The sequence below is a fragment of the Lithobates pipiens genome, unplaced genomic scaffold, assembly GCF_037356315.1.
Source record: "Lithobates pipiens isolate NorthernLeopardFrog02 unplaced genomic scaffold, aLitPip1_a1.2 Scaffold_8, whole genome shotgun sequence".
NCBI lineage: Eukaryota > Metazoa > Chordata > Amphibia > Anura > Ranidae > Lithobates > Lithobates pipiens.
The window spans coordinates 262,886,486-262,906,157 of record NW_027507903.1 but is presented as its reverse complement, the minus strand read 5'-3'; the positions used below and the strand labels follow the sequence as shown (position 1 = coordinate 262,906,157).

The 19,672-nt window shown below is 41.2% G+C and overlaps 1 protein-coding gene across 2 annotated transcripts in view; it reads right to left on the bottom strand.

Moving 5' to 3' along the window:
- Positions 1 to 13,919: 13,919 nt before the first annotated feature.
- Positions 13,920 to 19,672, bottom strand: part of MGAT4C (MGAT4 family member C) — a 250,604-nt gene continuing 244,851 nt past the window's right edge. For both annotated transcript variants that reach the window (XM_077471602.1, XM_077471601.1), the window contains exon 5: positions 13,920 to 15,795. In XM_077471602.1, coding sequence (XP_077327728.1) covers positions 14,642 to 15,795 — 1,154 coding nt within the window. In that variant the 3' untranslated portion in view covers positions 13,920 to 14,641. The remainder of the gene's footprint in view (positions 15,796 to 19,672) is intronic.

Below are 19,672 nucleotides of genomic sequence, written 5' to 3'. Positions count from 1 at the left end.
AAACCCACAAGTGCTTTTTCTTCACCACTATTATTCCTTTATACTGGCTTTTGAAACTTGCACGTGCAGCACTTTAAAAATTGGAGGAGAGGAATAGCACTAGGAAACACCTTTGGAAAGCTAAATATTGCATTTTATATAACTATACAGATCAGACCAAAATGAGGAACAAATGAGGAGGAAAGAAGAACAAAGGGACTTTGTTCCAAATCAGGGACAGTCCCTCTTACTCAGGCACAGTTGGGAGCTATAGTGGGGTTCCCCCCAAAATCCGCCCAGACCCTTATCCAAGCATGTAGCCTGAAGGTCAAGATAGGGGGGACGAGCGAGAGCATCCCCCTCCTGAACCATACCAAGCCGTATGCCCTCAACATAGGGAGGGTGCTTTGCGGTCCCACAAAGCACTATGTCCCCAATGGGGACACAAGCCTCCTTCCGACAACCCTGGCCATTGGTTGTTGGGGTTTGTGGACGGTGGGCTTATCTGAATATGGAAGGCCCCTTTAACAAGGGGGTTCCCAGACCCCACCCCCCCATGTGAATGGATATCAGGTACATTGTACCCCTACCCATTCACCAAAAAAAGTGTCAAAAAGTAAAAATCACAACAGTTTTTGGCAATCCCTTTATTTAAAATAAAGTGCCCTGCGATGTCCATCCCCAGAAAGAGAGCTTTTTTTGGTGGTATAAACAAAAAAAGACTGCAGTAAGCGTACAGTATATTGATTGGTTTGTGCAAAAGTTATAGCGTCTACAAAATAGGGGATACATTTATGGTATTTTTTTATTTTATTTATTTTTTACCAGTAATGGCAGCGATCTGCGATTTCTGTCTTAACTGCAATATTGTGGCGGACACTTTGGACACTTTTGACACTATTGCGGGACCATTCACATTTATGATCAGAGCTATAAAAAGGCACTGATTACTGTGTAAATGTGTTAAACAGGGGCTGAAAAATTGGGCTGGTGGCATCACCCAGAACCAAAAATGTTCTTCCAAGATATCAGCAGAGGAGGAAGAGGATAGACAGTCAACATAACAGGACAGTCACTCAGCATCAGCATAGGCAGTCTTGAAGGGATGTGATATTTAAAAAAAAATTATTTGGTTACATCAGCTTCAGGTGCTTGGTAGCTGGTGGTGATCCAAGACTGATTCATCTTTATGAAGGTCAGTCGATCAACCGAGTCGGTGGACAGGCGCACCCTGTGATGGCTCAATTAGAGAACAGCAATATAGGTAGATACAGGTGTATACTGTGCTGGAGGCACACAACACCCACTAACTCCTGCAGAGGGCTCAATTAGAGAACAGCAATATAGGTAGATACAGGTGTATACTGCACTGGAGGCACACAACACCCACTAACTCCTGCAGATGGCACAATTAGAGAACAGCAATATAGGTAGATACAGGTGTATACTGCACTGGAGGCACACAACACCCACTAACTCCTGCAGATGGCTCAATTAGAGAACAGCAATAAAGGTAGATACAGGTGTATACTGCGCTGGAAGCACACAACACCCACTAACTCCTGCAGATGGCTCAATTAGAGAACAGCAATATAGGTGGATAAAGGTGTATACTGCGCTGGAGGCACACAGCACCCACTAGCTGGCGGCCTTATATAATGTGGGGCGTGTACTAAACAGCCTGAGCTATAATTGCCCACAGACATCCTGCCTGTGGCCAATCATGGCTCTCCTCATTGCCGGCGCTGTGATTGGCCAAGCATGCTGGGTCACAGTGCATGCTTGGCCAATCATGAGCCAGCAATGCACTGCGATGGCGCAGTGCATTGTGGGCCATGAGCACCACACGAATTTGGCGTGAACGGCCCACAGAGTTCTGGCTTCGCCGAACGGACGAACAGCCGGTGTTCGAGACGAACTTGCGTTCGACTCGAACACCAAGCTCATCCCTACTGGGAAGGAAAGGGTTCAGTGTTGTTGGAGCCTGTTCCCCCACCACGCCTCCAAAATGCTGGCCTCTTCTGCAGATTTGTCCTCTGAGCTAGCAGTGCTCTGTAAACATTCAAGGGTATGTGCAAGCAGTCAGGCTAAAAGATGCCATGCGGTGCTTGAGTTGATCTGCCTGTCAGCTCTGCAGGGGCAGGCTCAGAGGTGGTTGATGCCAGGCCAGCTTCAGCCAGGAAAGGTTGTATGCAACAGTGGCACCAACCTTTTCTCCGCCCTCTGACAGGGACACTTGACCCATGTTCCATGTTTGCCACATGTCCTGAATTTGGTGGTGCAGCCAGGTACCCAGGCTTAAAAGATCTCCTGAGGCAGGCCAGAAAAGTCTGTGGTCCTTTCCATCAGTCATACAATGCCAGTGCTTGGCTGGCTGACATTCAAAGGGAATTCAACCTGCTCACCAACTGCCTCATTTGTGACATTCCCACCAGGTGGAACTCAATGTTGGTAATGCTATAGTGATTGCACACACAGCAGAGGGCCATCAATGAGTACCTGTGCGAGCATGGCACCAGGACAGGGTCAGGGGAGCTTGGCTTCTTTTCGCCACACCTGTGGCTACTGATCAAGAATGCATTTACTCTCCTGTCACCATTTGAGGATGCCACAAGGATAGTGAGCAGCAACAATGCATGCATCAGTGACACTTATATCCATACCAGACCTAAAGGGCCTGGTATGGATTTTGGGAGGGACATCCACGCCATTTCCTTTGGTATTTTTGGAGCGGGTTTCCCCTTAATATTCACACCAGACCCAAAGGGCCTGGTATTGGACTGAGGGGGGACCCACTCCGTTTTTTTTCAATTAATTTTATCTATGTTGCCGGGATTCGACAATACATTACAGTCGCAAACAGTTTTAAATGCCATTTTTTGCTTTAGAAATATCATTTTGCTGTGGTACTGTTCTAAAATTGGAAAAGATGCATTATTTTACAGGAAGACTAAGGGGAACCCCCAGGCATGATATTTAAAGGAATATTACATTTTTATTGTTTCATTTTAGCCACTTCAGCCCCGGAAGATTTGACTGCTCAATGATGGGGCCATTTTTTGCGATACAGCAATGCGTCACTTTAACTGACAATTGCACGGTCGTGCGATGTTGTACCCAACATCTCACTGCCATGCATTTTTTTTCCCACAAATAAAGCTTTCTTTTGATCACCTCTGTGTTTTTTTATTTTTTGCCTTATATACAAAAGAAGAGCGACAACTTTGTAAAAAAAAAAAACACAATGGGGGTTATTTATCAAAGGCAAATCCACTTTGCACTACAAGTGCAAATTACAAGTGCAAATTACAAGTGCAAAGTGCACTTGAAATTGCACTGAAAGTGCACTTGGAAGTGCAGTCGTAAATCTGAGGGGTAGATCTGAAATGAGGGGAAGCTCTGCTGATTTTATCATCCAATCATGTGCAAGCTAAAATGTTGCTTTTTTTCTTCCTTGTCGGATCTACAGCGACTGAACTTCCAAGTGCACTTTCATTGCAATTTCAAGTGCACTTTGCACTTGTAGTTTGCACTTGTAGTGCAAAGTGGATTTGCCTTTCGTAAATAACCCCCATAATCTTTACTGTTTTGCTATAGTAAATATGATCTGCGATTTTCAGCGGTATTGCCACATGGTGGGACACTTTTGACAAATTTTTGGGACCATTGACATTTACAGAGCGATCAGTGCTATAAATATGCACTGATTATTATGTAAATGTCACTGGCAGGGACAGGGTTAGCACTAGGGGGCGAGCAAGGGGTTAACTGTGTTCCCTATATGTGTGTTCTAACTGTGGGGCAGGACAGATCTGCCTTCTCTCCTCTGTTAGCACAGCATAGGTGCGCCCTCTGGTGGCTCTCCTGGGCAAAGCTATATATGTATGGGATTTCGCCCAGGGGAGCTATTCTGCCTCAGTATATATGTGTGAGCCGGTTGGGAACCAGTTAAGCACTATTAAAATCAGTGTTCTCAAAAAAATGGCAGTTTTTAAAACTTTTTTTTGCAATGATACATGTCCCTTGGGGTAGGACCAGGGTCCCCAAACACTTTTTATGCCTTTAAAATTAGCACTTTTGATTTTTCACGTTCACATCCCATAAACGTTAATGGTGTTTGCATGTTCGGACAAATTTTTTGCCTATTCACATGTTCTGCTGCGAACTGAACCAGGGTGGGTGTTCAGCTCATCCCTACTGGACATGACACTGGGCATGTGCAACCGCTGTATGATCTTGGCCACCATGCTGCAGCTCAGTTTCAGTGTCTTGGCAATCTTCTTATCACCTAGGCCATATTTACGTAGAGCAACATTTCTTTTTTTCAGATCCTCAGAGAGTTCTTTGCCATGAGGTGCCATGTTGAACTTCCAGTGACCAGTATGAGAGCGTGAAAGCAATAACATCAAAATTAACTCACCTGCTCCCCATTCACACCTTGTAACACTAACGAGTCACATGACACAGAGGAGGGAAAATGGCTACTCTGGACATTTTCACTTAGGGGTGTGCTCACATTTGCCAGCGGTTTAGACATTAATGAATGTGTGTTGAGTTATTTTGAGTGGACAGCAAATTTACATGGCTATGCAAGCTGTACACTTACTACTTTACATTGTAGTAAAGTGTAATTTCTTCAGTGTCATCACATGAAAACATATAATAAAATATTTACAAAAATGTGAGGGGTATACTCATTTTGTGAGAAACTGTATATTCTGCTTTCCTTCAAAGATATCTACAGTTTTTTGAAGTTTACTACACTCTCAGCTAATAAAACTTTCTGGAGGAGGAACTTCTATATTTTAAGTGCTCTAAGGGCCAGTTCATACCACATGCAGTCCAGTGTGTTTTTTTCTGCATCAAAAACGCAGGTAAAGTAGGTTATATGGTTTTCAATGGCATAGTTCACACCAGTGCTTGCAGTTCCAGTGCATTCCAGTTCCAGAAAATAAGTAGAACATGCTGCATTTTTTCTGCACTGGACTGTACTGGAACGCTGTAAAATGCATCAACAACTCTCTGGACTGCAATGGAGTGCACCTAAATGCACCAAAAACATACTGAAACACACTTTTCCTTATTTAAGGTTAGGAAAAAGAGGGGGGGGGGGCACTGGACTGCATCAAAAATGCACCAAAACGCATCAAACAAGCCCTGGAATGCATCAAAAACGCGGAAAAGCACCTGAAACACATCCGGACTGCGTTTCTATGGTGTGAACTGGCCCTAACAGTAAAGAAGTTCTGGTTGAACTTCCTTCCTTCTACTTTTCCTCTTCAAGGACTTTAAAGTAAACATTTTATTTGTACATTGTAATCATGTCCCAACATAAGTGTCTCTTCTTCACAGTGAATAATTGTAATTTATGTAATTGATCCTCATAACTGAGGTCCTCCATCCGCCTTATTTCATTTTGTTACCTGTTGCTGAACTCATTCAAATTCAACAGCCAAAACTGTAACAAAAGATTTAAATTCAACAACAAAAGATTGGTGACTAGGGATGAGCTTCGTGTTCGAGTCGAACGTACGTTCGACTCGAACATTGGCTGTTCGTGCGTTCGGCGAATTCCGAACGTTTTGGCCGTTCGCGTCAAAATTCGAGTGACGCGCGCGCGGACCATAATGCACTGCGTTGGCGCAGTGCATTGCTGCCCGATGATTGGCCAAGCATGCACTGTGACCCCGCATGCTTGGCCAATCGCAGCGCCGGCAGCGAGGAGAGCCATGATTGGCCACAGGCATCCTGCCTGTGGCCAATCATAGCTCAGGCTGTGTAGTGCACGCCCCACACTATATAAGGCCGCCTTTGAGGCTGCCTCGTATAGTGTGTTACTTAGCATCTGAAGCAGTGGGTGTTCTGTGTACCTTCAACACAGTACACACCAATCGTTTTTGGCTGATTTCCTATCTTGCTGCTGTGTAGTGGTTGTTGTCTGTGCCCTGACTGCAGTATACACCACTATATTCACCTCACCTATATAGCTAGTGATCTAGCTTTAACCACTTAACAACTGCCCATTGCCGATTAACGGCTTCAGGGGGGTTGTTTAACTCTGAGAGGCCGTTAATTAACGGCCTCCCAGAATTCTGCTCTCGCGTGCCCCGAGGTGTGCGCACTCGAGAGCATCCGTGACCGCCGGGTCGCATCACGGATCACGGTAAACGGCCGCTCATAGCGGCCGTTTACCACGTGATTGCTCCGTTAAATGACGGAGTGATCACTTGGAAACAAACCGGCGTCATGTTATGACGCCTGTTCCTCCCTCCCCTCTCTGTACCGATCGGTACAGCGGAGGGGAAAGAGATCGGTGTCAGCAGCGATGTGGGCTGCATCTGCAGTGCCCACATCGCTGCTCACCGAATTTAACCCCTCAATTCCCTGCCAATACTCTGCAATACCAGTGCATACTCTGCAGTACCCTGCCATTACTCTGCAGTACCCCCCATTACTCTGCAGTAACCCCCATTACTCTGCAGTACCCCCCAAATACTCTGCAGTACCCGCCATTACTCTGCAGTACCCGCCATTACTCTGCAGTACCCCCAATACTCTGCAGTACCCCCAATACTCTGCATTACCCTGCCATTACTCTGCAGTGCAGTACCCTGCCATTACTCTGCAGTACCCCCAATACTCTGCAGTACCCTGCCATTACTCTGTAGTACCCCCCAATACTCTGCAGTACCCTGCTATTACTCTGTAGTACCCCGCCAATACCCCGCCAATACTCTGTAATACCCTGCCATAAATTGCCATACCCAGCCATACTCAGAGATACCCAGCCATACTCGGTGATACCCTGAAATACCCAGCCATAGACGCCCCCCACCCCTCACCGCCCTCCGGTGCTTCTACCAACTCGCCAGTACGATCAAAGCCAGAATCTTTTTTTTATTTTTTATTTCAGGCTTCCCAGCCTAGAGGTGAGATGTGGGGTCATATTGACCCCTCAGATTTCACTGTAAAGAGGACCTGTCACCCCATATTCCTATTACAAGGGATATTTACATTTCTTGTAATAGGAATAAAAGTGATCAAAAATATATTTTTGGGGGAAAAAATGTCAAACTAAAATAAATAAAGTAAAATGAACAATAAAAAAATAAAATAAAAATTAAAGCGCCCATGTCCCCATGTGCTCGCATGTGCCACACATGTGAGGTATCGCCGAGAATGTTAGAGCGAGAGCAATAATTCTAGTCCTAGACCTCCTCTGCAACTCAAAACATGTAACCAGTAAAAAAAAAAAATTAAAGTGTCGCCTATGGGGATTTTTTAAGTAGCGACGTTTGGCGCCATTCCACGGGCATGTGCAATTTTGAAGAGTGACATGTTTGATATCTATTTACTCAGCATAACTTCATCTTTCACTTTATGCAAACATTGGGCTAACAAGTGGTTAATAATAGAGCTTGCAGTCAGTAGTGTTAGGAGATAGTGCGTGCTGTCTGCGTGCTCTGTACCCAGTACATACCGCTATAATATAGGGCAGGCTCCTACTTTCAAACATCCAACTTACAAACATCTCCTACTTGCAAACGCAAGGAGACAGCAGCAAGTGAGATGAAAAAAGATGGACGACAAAACAAATTATACAGGGGTGATAACCCTTCCCTATGTTTTCCAAAAAGCTTAAAGATAGTTTTTTTGACTGGAGCTACACTTTAAAAATGTACCGGTTGAAAATGACAAACAGATTCAACTTAACACAACAAACCTACACAGTCCCTGTCTTGTTTGCACCGCCTGTATACTGCTGTTCTGAGTATATAGGGCCTGGGGGCCACACGCATTTCCTTTTTTTAATATGGGTACGGGGTTCCCCTTAATATGCGTACAAGACCCAAATAGGCTGGTAATGGGCAGGGAGGGCTACCCATGCCATGTTTCTCAATGATTTTCAACCATATTGCAGGAACCAGATATAACATTAAAACCGCAAGCAGTTTTAAATGGTGTTATTTCCGTTTAATGTCATTTTGTGCAGGGACTGTTCTAAACACGGGAAACACGTGGCACTTCACAGGCATACTACAGACACCCCCCAGGCACCATATTTAAAGGAATATTTCACTTTTTTTTTTTCACTTTAATCGTCATTAAAATCAGTGCTCCCGCCAAAACGGCAGTTTTTAAAACTTTTTTTTGCAGTGACCCATGTCCCCTGAGACAGGAGGCAGGTCCCCAAACCCTTTTTAGGACACTATCTTGCATATTAGCCGTTAAAATTAGCACTTTCCAATTCGAACGTTCGAGTCCCATAGACTTCAATGGGGTTCTAACGTTCGTACCGAACGCGGGGGTCGTTCGCAAGTTCTGGTGCGAACCGAACCGGGGGGTGTTCGGCTCATCCCTATTGGTGACCAAAAATGAACTGCACATTGGAGATGAGGCTGAACCAATGTTATGTCTGGGGTAGAATTGTTCATTTATCTTCTGAATGTATGTTCTTTTACATACATGACAGTATTTTGCTAGCTTTGTTAGCTTCAGCCTGGCATTGCATTGCATGTTACTGTTAGATCTGTGATTTACAAACACCCCCATATCCTTTTCCATCACTCTCAGGGGAGCCCCTTCTATTGTGTAATTTGCATGTATATTTTTGGCTCTCAAGTGCATCATTTACATTTTGCAACCTTCAACCTCATCTGTCGTGCACCTACCCAACCCCCTATTTTGTCAAGGTCTTCGTGTAATGATGCTATATCTTGTGCCAAAGTTATTTTCCTGTGTATTTTGCTATCATCAAAAAACCTCTATATCATTAATAAACAAACTGAACAGCATTGGCTCCAATACAGAACCCTGGGACACACCACTCACAACTTTAGACCATTCAGAACATACGTTATTTATCACTACTCTCTGGACCCATTAATCTAACTAGTTTCCTATCCATGTACATACAATGCGATCAGTGCCAACAGACCTTATTTTATACAGTAGATTAACATTAATGAGGTACAGTATCAAATGCCTTACCAAAATCTAGACAAACAATGTTGACTGGAGTTCCACCATTAAAAATTCTCATTTACTTCCACATAGAACTATAATAGGTGATCTGTCACAAATCAATGCTGGTTATCACTTATGATACCTTTATCATAGACAAATATTTTTATAGATTCCCTTACCTTACCATCAAATACCTTACATACCATTGATGTTAGGCTGACTGGTCTGTAGTTTCCTGGCATGCATCTCAATCCTTTTTGTAAATGGGTAAATCATGTGCTCTTCATACTTTACCTTATATGACACTCTGCTAATCAGTTAGCACCATTCCGCTCTGTAAGATGTCTTTAAAAATATGAAGTAGCAGCTTGGCTATAACCAAGCTAAGTTCCCTAAAAACTCTACAGTGTGAGGTGTTGGTAGCTGGTGATCTGTTTACTGTCTCTTTTGTACCTAGTTTTCATTTAATACCAGGTGTACCAATACTATTAACACTATTCAAACCTGATTTTTTTTCATCTGTAAAAATATATTTTATATATATATATATATATATATATATATATATATATATTTTATAGTAGATAAATGATTACTTCTTCTTAAAATTTACATGGAGAAGGTCATGTCTTTTGCATATAATGTGTCAAAAGGTAAAGAGTATAGAAAACAGTTCTTAGTAAATTTGGCTGTTTAGACAAGCATGAATTTGTTAATCTGGCAAACCTTTACTAGATGCCACCTTAACCACTTCAGCCCCAGAAGGTTTAAAGAGGAAGTAAACCCTGATGAGTTTACTTCCTCTTTCATTCCCTGCAAAGGCAAAGCATAATGGACTACTATGCATCGCATAGTAGCCCATTATGTGTCACTTACCTGACACAGGAGCCAGCGAAGTCACCGCTGTCCCCTGTAGTCCAGCGCATCCATCTTCTCGGTGGGGTCTCGCAGCTCCGCCGCTGTCATTCGGCGAAGCCGCAATGACGTCACTCCCGCGCATGCGCACGGGAGCTGACACGCGCGGCAGCTCCATTGTTGGAAATGCCGCGCTCAGTGCACCTGCGCGCCGCTGTCTACGGCGCATGCGCCGTAGACAGCGGTGCCTGTCTTCGGGCAAATATCTCCTAAACCGTATAGGTTTAAGAGATATTTCTTGGACCTACAGGTAAGCCTTAATCTAGGCTTACCTGTAGGTCAAAGTGGTTTGTAAGGGTTTACAACCACTTTAACCCCGTTAATGACCAGGCCATTTTTTGCGAAATGACACTGTGTTACTTTAACTGACAATTGTGCTGCCGCGCTGTACCCAAATACAATTGATGTCCTTTTTTTCCCCACAAATATAGCTTTCTTTTGGTGGTATTTGATCACTTCTGTGGGTTTTATTTTCTGTGCTATAAACAAAAAGAGAGCGACAATTTTTTTTAAAAAAAAAACAATGTTTTTTGCTTTCTGCTATAAAACATATTCAATAAAAAAATGTAAGAAAATCAAATTTAGGCCAATATGTATTCAGCTACAAAAAAATGCCAATAAGCATATATTGATTGGTTTGCGCAAAAGTTATCGCGTCTACAAACTATGAGATATTCTTATGACATTTTTACTACGTTTTTATTATTTTTTTTACTAGCAATGGCGGCAATAAGCTATTTTTAGCAAGACTGCGACACATCGGCGGGCACCTAACTGCCCTGCAGTGGACACCAAATTGGACACCTAACTGACACTTTTTTGGGAACCAGTGACATTATTACAGTGATCAGTGCTAAAAATATACACTGTTAGTGTAGTAATGGCACTGGCTGGGAAGGGGGTAACATCCGAGGAGATTATATAATGTAATGATAAATGTGTTCCTAGCTGGTGCTTGTTAACTGTGTGGGGGCTGGTCTGACTAGATGAAGACAGAGATCAGTATTCCTTCCTAGCAGGAAAACAAGATCTCCATCCTTTTCCCTGTCAGAACGGCGTTCTGCCTTGTTTGCATATTATAGTGGTCTCACTATAATATATAATCTGACATCACTGGCAGGTACATTTCATTTGATCGTCTATTCTCTCACCACACAGAACTCTGCTTACCCAGGTATTGACTTTCTCAAAGTGTAATGGGGAGTTCTACATCGGGATTTGGAGAGAATGCAAGGCAGCTCCAGGCAGCATTGCAGGAGGCAGAGCCTGCAGAAAGCATTCCATTTTGTTTCTTATTTTCTTTTTTTTTTATAAATTCTTTATTTTTTCATCTTTTCTTTCCATAGATTTCACATTACATTTCGTTTTACATCTACAACTTCTTTAACAGCTATAACAGTCTTATAATATTTCAATCCGTACCTCAATTCCACGTCATCCTCCCCCCTCCCTCACCCTTCCCTCCCAGAAAAATAAATAAATAAATATACAAACAAGAGAAAAAAAAAAAAAAAAAAAAAAAAAAAAAAGTTTGAATTTTCACTATAATCCCCCCCCTCACTCCCCCCCCCCCCACCACAACCCGCCTGCTCTATCATATTTCGAAATGTTTCACATCATACTTTCTCTATAATTTAGATATGGAGCCCAGATCTTCTGATATTTCTCGTCTTGATCTCTCATTGTCATTGTTAAATTTTCCATTTGTTGGATTTCTGCAATTCTCTGAAACCACTGTGCTCTATCTGGAGGGCTGCTTTTTTTCCACAGAACCGGGATACATGCCCTTGCTGCTATCAATAAATGTCTCAGCAAAGAATTTTTGAATCTTTCTATTGCCATTGGGATGTCCAGCAGCAGAAAAGTTGCCGGTTTATCTCCCAGGTCAATTCCTGTAATCCTTACAATAGTATCGGCTACCATCTCCCAGAACACTCTCATTTTTGGACATTCCCAAAATATATGTAATAATGTTCCTTCTGCTCCATGACATCTCCAACATGTCTCTGATATCTGGGGGTAAATTTGATGTAACACTTTTGGTGTTCTATACCACCTAGTAAGGATCTTGTATCCCCCTTCTTGATATCTGCTTGCCATCGAGGCCTTTTGATTAAACCACAGCATCTTATCCTTTTGTTCTGGGGAAAACGTAGTCCCTAAATCTCTTTCCCAAGCCTGTAAAAAGGGCAAATCTTGTGAAGTCTCCTGTTCTATTAACATACTATAAAAATAAGACATCAGATGTCTCAGTTCCTCTCCTTTCAAACAGATCTCTTCAAACTCAGTCAATGCCCTTATTTCTACGTATACCTTTGATTTAGATCTAATAAAGGCTTCTAATTGCCTCATTCTGAAAGGGTCTAGTCCTATTGTCATTCCTTTTTCAATATCTTTTTTAGTCATTAACCGGTTGCCTACCGAGAAATGACAAATTCTACTCATACCTCTATCTTGTATTGTTTTAAACTTTGGATCTGTCATTCCCGGTAGAAATGCTGGGGTACCAAGGATAGGAAGGAGCGGACTGGGAATTCTTGAAATAGATGTTTTCCTGAATACTCTTTTAGTTATTCGTAATGTCTCCCCTAGTATTGGATGTTTTCTCAATCCCATTGGTATTTCTGTATCTGGAATCCACACTAATCCTTCCAATGGGATATCTGTCGCTGCTTGTTCTGTCTGTATCCACGGTTTTTCGTTTTTAAGCCTACACCATTCCACTACTCTAGTTAAGTGTGAGGCCTCCTGGTATTTTATTGGATCTGGAAGTCCTATCCCTCCTTTTCCTTTGGGGAGTACTAAAATATCTCGACGTACTCTTGCTGGCTTCCCAGCCCAGATGAACTTCATAAATCTTGATCTAAGATCCTTAAACAAACTTGAAGGGATCTTAATTGGTATAGTTTGAATTATGTATAACAGTCTGGGCATCACATTCATCTTAATAATATTGGTTCTCCCGAACCATGTAAAAATCTCTTTGTCCCATTTTTGAAGATCTCTTTTGATCTGTCTTACCAGTGGGATATAGTTAAGTTCGAACAGTTCATTTAGATTTTTTGACATTTTTGTTCCTAAGTAACTTATATATGAATTCGTCCATCTAAAATCAAATTGCGTGGACACTGCTTGCATCTGAGGCGAATCCATCTCTACTCCCATTGCCTCCGATTTTCCATAGTTTATTCTAAAGTTGGATATTTTCCCATATTCTCGTAGCTCCATTAGTAAAGATGGGAGAGATGTAATTGGGGACGTTACAAAAAAGATCAAATCATCTTATTTTCTTTGATGTTTGTACACATGATATTTTCTTGCTTCACATTGTTTGTACCTTATTCCAAAGTATCTGACCATATATGGCAGAAGGTTTTTTATTTTTTTGTGGGCTTCTCTGTGCAAACTCACTGCAACAGAGCAGATAAGTATAATATGTTTTTTTTTAATAAAAATAAAATAAAAAAACAAGACTTTACAATCACTTTAACTACTGTACATATTTTGGGACTGTTTATTGTTTCCTAATTGCTTCCTTATTTCTACAAGGTAGTATAAGGGTTTGCAAAGGCATTTGGTACTCACAAAGCAGATTTATGTCCTTTGTGGCTATTGAAAAATACATGTAAATTAGAGTTTGCGTGTTTAGAGTTAAGCTTTAAACATGCAGCGGTTGAAGAATTAATTCACAAGCTTATAATGTCAAAAACATTGTTTGAATAGTAGTCTTTTATTTTATTGGAGAGGCTTAATTGTGTACATTTTCTAGGGAACATTGCTTTTCCCCATTTACATAGCATGTACTGCATTGCATATTACTGGTGTATATGACTGCAGTGCATATGACTATAATATACTGCATAATTTATCTTTGCTCAGGACTGCAGTGTTGCTTACTCAACAGACTTTTGTTACTTATATATTATATATATTAAGATTATCTGCAGATGATTCTGTGATCAATAATAGGTAAATTACTATTACTAGTGGGACCAAAGGTTAAATGTTTACCTAAGCTTTTTAATATGTTCCTCCAAAATTACTTACCAGACACTCTGTTAGCATTGAAACCAAATTTTAATGAATTTAACTGTAGTAGCAGGTAGTTAAGCATAAAATAAAAATTATTTAACCACAGTGTTCAATCACAGTGCTGAATTAAATTTCTTCTGTGCATAAAAATTTAAAGAGAATGTAATTCTCCCTAAATTTTAGTAGAGAAACAAAATAGAGGTAGTAAAATACCAAAAAGACAATACAGTTATAAACACAGGACATAGGGAGTAACCAAATAACATGTATTATTCAATTTTCATGTTCATACGTCTGTATTCTTCAAGAAATAAAAAATAATTTAGGCAAAAGAAGAAATGATGCTTCTGTTTTATAGAAAATAGAAAACATTCAAAAACACCAAGAAACTGAATTTTTTTGCCTGACAGAAATAGTAAAATATAAATAGCCATCTCCTCCAGGTAATAGGGTGAATAAACTAAAGTAGCATTTTCTCAGTTAGGTTAATGAATTGTGAATTGCTTCAAATATCCAGTCATGTGTAAAATATGCTATATTCTTTAAAGCTTCTACACATGGTTGGGTATTTGATGTGAATTTGGGATCTAGGATCCCTGGATGTAGAGAATAAAATATGACTTTAGTTTATCACTCTAATTTTTCACTTAAATTTAACATATTAGCAAAAGAGAAGTCCATTAGTGAAATAAGCCAGTTGGCACTCAACTGAAATGTCTTTCTTCCATAAGGAAGAAACATCACCATCTCATTGATTTGAGTCAATAGTCCAAACACTTATGCTTTTAATAATTAGCCATTCATTTTGGTTTTTAGTCACTAGAATTCGAATACAGTCAATGTTAAAAAGGACTTTATGATCTATATTGTCCATTTCAAAGTTCCCATCTTTGAAGTCACCTAATCTAAGATAAGTAGTACACTTTTTGTTCCTTTTACTCCCAACTAGTCTTTCTCCAACTTCTAATATTCCATGATGCAAGATGTCATTTTGGCGATCTTCTGTTCCGGTGCAGACTTTGATTTTGCTTATTTTGATAGGTTTCTCAAACACAATGTGATAAAAGTCACCACTAGAAGGAGTCTTTGCCCAGAAGTATTCTTCTGTACTGCTGTATGCTTTATGGACATCATAATTTTCAAAGACATTCATATTTGTGTTGAGGACTGAAGGTGGGTTATCGGGTATATCAAATGAGTCCTCCTCAAAGTCATCATCCTTCAGCTTATTCTCAGCACCTTTATACGATGAATAATATCCCATATGCTGAAAAAGTGAGGGCTTAAATCGAATTGTTTCTTTCTGAGCTAAGAGGCTTCTGAAATGAATAAGCAGCCAATCGCAAGGCATTTCCTGGTAAAACATGAGTAAAAAATGGCCTAGACGTGGTAGATCATAAGTGTGATAGAGCTTACCAATGTATCCTAGTTTTGAAAACTCCAAGGTGACCCAGTTTGACCCTTTCCGCGAGTTAATAACTTTTTTAATTGCTGTCAAAAAATTCTTAGAACACCTGACATCATCTTCCAGCATGAGATAATAATCAGAAAGGTTAGCACAAAAGTTTAATAGATAGGCATAGTCAACGTTTTGTTTGGATCTAAATTTGACTCTGGCATCAGGGTCATTGTAATTTCTTTTCAGACCTTCTAAGACTGGGTAGAATTGTACTGGAGTGTGGATAATTGCTAGTCTTCCAGCAATAATATGATGAGAGAATTTTCTTGATATATCTTGCACTATGCTTTCACACCAGCTCAGGTCAAACTCTGCTAAATGAACAACTACAGCTATTTCTTTCAGTTCTTCGTAACTTGACTGTTCAAATACAGACTTAATAGTTTCAAGTAAATAATTCCCTTTTTTCCTTTTTACAGATGATAGTCCAATAGTGAGGAATCCTAAAAAAGAAAAAAGAATAATAAGTATTCATGCCAAACATTTTATACAGCATTTATTTTTAAAGAACAAAAAAGCAAGTTGTACTGTTCTATGTACAATTTATATTCTATTTTGAATAGATGTTTCTAAAATGACAACAATTCTGTTATTAAAGTAGCCTTAAGGAAAGTTGAGAACATGTCCCATTAGAGCCATCTAACCTTCTTCCTAATCTGGGTTTATTAATTTTTTTACTTGCCTATTATCAATTTTCTGCCTTCAAAAGAGCATGTCACATGATTGCTTTCTGCTCCCAAGCAAGTCACGGACTAGCTGGTGGTCGTGCACACTGTAGGTCATAGACTGTCATTTCAGAATGGCACTTGCCGCCGGGTGTCAGCGTTTCCATAGCAATGAGAAAACAAATGCACCCGGCGGCTACACAGGAGTGGAGGAGCGACTGGTGGGGAGGAGTGGCTGGAATGCACAATAACACAAGCCAGGAGGGTGGGGGGTGGTGGCTTAGTGCTGACTATGAAAGGTACAGACATGTTGTGCTGTTGAATAGCATGTATGAATAAAGAGCAGGATGACACAAGACATAATCTGACCATGCTAGCATGGGTCGGCAGCCATGCTAGCGTGGTTCGTTTACTCGCAGGAGAAGGGACACAGGCAGGATCAACCAGGTATTACATAATATTGGCAGCCTGAAAAAAAATTTGATATTAAGGAGAACATTAATATACATTAAAGAGTCAGTGACACTATTTTTTTGGGGGGTTTACAAACACTTTAAATATGCACATCTATAGCTGCCCATACACAAGTGCCAACCGCCTGCATACATGTACAAGTGTAGCTGTCAAACAATGGAATCTTGCATCCTAAGTGAACTGATAATTGAGTTGATAATTGCCAGATTAGATAGTTGATGACCGCCTATAGGTTTTTCAAATATTGGCACTGAAGGTTTAAAATTCGCCTTTTATACCACTAATTTGCATATTTATTGGTATATGTAAAACTGAAGTTAGATTTTTCAGAATACACATCATAATGCTTCATTAGGATAAACCTCTTGAAGGAGCAGATAGCTCAGAGCGGATAGCCTATTCATTCTCTGGCCATCTCTGCCACTTCCGCCTCGCAGTCTATGTTGGCCAGCATGAACTTCCTGGTTGCACAGGGCATCCATCCTCCATCCCCATAGGTGCTTTGGAAAACTGGCTGCCCCTGCAGGACTGAGCGAGTGGCGGATGCCCTCCCCAATCACAAACCCATACCTTCTGTCATCCTGTGAGTGCTTTTAATCTTGTGTCAATAAATCCATTGTTTTTAATGCTGCACTGAGGTGGCACTTCTTTTATTTTCATTAATATTAAGAAGAATAAATACAAAAGATTGTAGGGATGAGCTTTGTGCTTGGGTCTAACATGAGTTTAACCCAAACCCAGCCTGTCTGCAGTTACACAAACCATTGAACAAACTGGACATATTTAGCTAGTTCATCCCCTTCTAAATCCCTGCTGATGAAATGCAAACAAAACATCTAGTGATCCCAGGCGACATCATTGACACAATATGGTCATGAAAATATTTGGTCAATGACATCACCTAGGACCTCCAGCTGTTTGCTGACATCAGGTGTTGGGTCATCATGACTAGTTCTATGTTTCTGGGTGGCATGATTGATGCTGCATTTACATTGTGGACATTATTTCCATTTATTTCACATAAAATACCCTTTTCACTATTTGTTTTTATTTTTAAAGGGGGGAGGGAGTTATTAGGTATGAATGACTCTGAAGAAGGGCAAAAATGTCTTGGCCCTCTTAAAGCGGAGCTCCACCCTAAAGTGGAGCTTCCGCTCATTGGAACCCTCCCCCCCTCCGGCGCCACAATTGGCACCTTTCAGGGGGGAGGGGGTGCAGGTACCTGTACAGTACAGGTATCTGCACCCACTTCCGGCATAGATATCTGCAGAAGCTACGCCCCTTTCCGCAGAATCTACGCCCCTTTCCGAAGGTCCCCCGCTGTCTGCTGTGAAACACACAGATCCCAGAGACAGAGGGGACCATCCTTATTGCGCAGCGCGACTCGCGCATGCGCAGTAGGGAACCCGGGAAATGAAGCCGCAAGGCTCCACTTCCTGATTCCCATACCCAAGATGGCAGCGGCAGCACCCGAGAGACGATCGAGAGATCGGCTTCGGGTGCCGACATCGCGGGCGTGCTGGGCGGGTAAGTGTCATTATTTTAAAAGTCAGCAGCTGCAGTATTTGTAGCTGCTGGCTTTAAAAAAAAAATAACGGCGGACTCCCGCTTTAATAAAAAAGGTGTTTTGCAATTGCAAAGCTTCACTGTCCCTCATGCAAAAAACCACCCCAATGCTGAAAGACATCTGGCCCTAGTGTCATGTGCTTGCTATCCTCTCTTTTCCAGCCACCCAGGCTGCATGCATATATAAGTGGTATGAATTTTAAGGTGAACTCTACACCTAATCAGAAAAAAATGGGTTCCCTTTAAAATCCATTCCAGACCATTATGCAAACATGTAGCCTGGGTGGCCAGGAAGGGATGGCAGCACCCACCCTTCCTGAAACACACTAGGCCATATATTTTTCAACATTGGGAGAGTACCATGCAAGGTGTGTGTTGTAAGCTGCCCGTCCCTTGCAAGGTACAAAGAATTCTTTCCCACCTCCAATCCCCAAGGGAGTATGGTGGTTTGTTGGAAAGACTGAAAGCCCTTTTATAATAAGGGTCCCCATTTATTATACAGAAAAAAAAAAATCCAGCATCAATCATGTCATCTAACAATGTACATTCATTGCCAATCATGACAATCCACCACCCAATAATGTTTCCTTGTCACCCACTGATGTTTCTTCAATGTAATGCACTGGCTGACAATGATGACCCATCCTGCATCTGGGACTAAATGACAACATCTCAGATGCTGCTGGAATGTAAACAACGGCATTATGGATCTTGCCTGAGGTCATTGACCAAATACCATACTAAAAGATGTTACCCAAGATCCATGGGGCTATTTTTTATGAACAGCAGCTGTTATTTAGCTGTGGTAATGCTTCAAGGCAACATTGTTTGTTGGTAGGTCATTGTGGGTCATTGTGCTGAAGAAAAAAAATCATTAGTTGGCAAGTTCAGGAATGTGGGGGAGGCATACATGCTGGCCACCCAAGATACATGCCTGGATTCGAATTTGGCATGCATTTTAGAGGTCACCCACATTTTAGAGGTAATTTCCCATTTTTTTAAATGTCTGTTTTAAAGGTCACATTATAATACTCTGTAACTTTTCATGCGGCTTAAAAGCACCTCCAAGCATGTTATTTAAAAGATTTGTGTATTTTCAGTGTTATCCCTTTAAGCCACATGAAAAGGCTATTTTCCTGCTTAACACAAAAACATGCATTACTACATGTCCTCCATGGTTGTGACTTGCTACTCATGCCCTTTTTAATAATACCTTGCAAATTATTCTTAAAAGGTCAGAACAAAATGCAAGATGTGGCTCTTATATACATTACATTATGACATGTTTCATGGACTTCCTGCGTGGATCATAGAAGCTACTGAAATAACTCCCTAATTGTGTGGGATTTTATTTTTTTTATCAAATAACTTTTTTTATTATTATAAGATGAAACATTACATGTCATTCACTTCAATGCAGCAGTGGCGGAGCCAAAGGAGAAAAAAGGGAACATACAATAAGAGCATATCGGCCTACAGAGTATAGCCACTTGGAGTAGGTACAAACCAGGCCAGGCAGAGCTATCCACAGGCAGTATGTTCTGCAACATATGTAAGTCAGGGATAAAGTCCAACCAATAATAAACTAGTCCTCAAAACCCTACAGCCAGTAAAG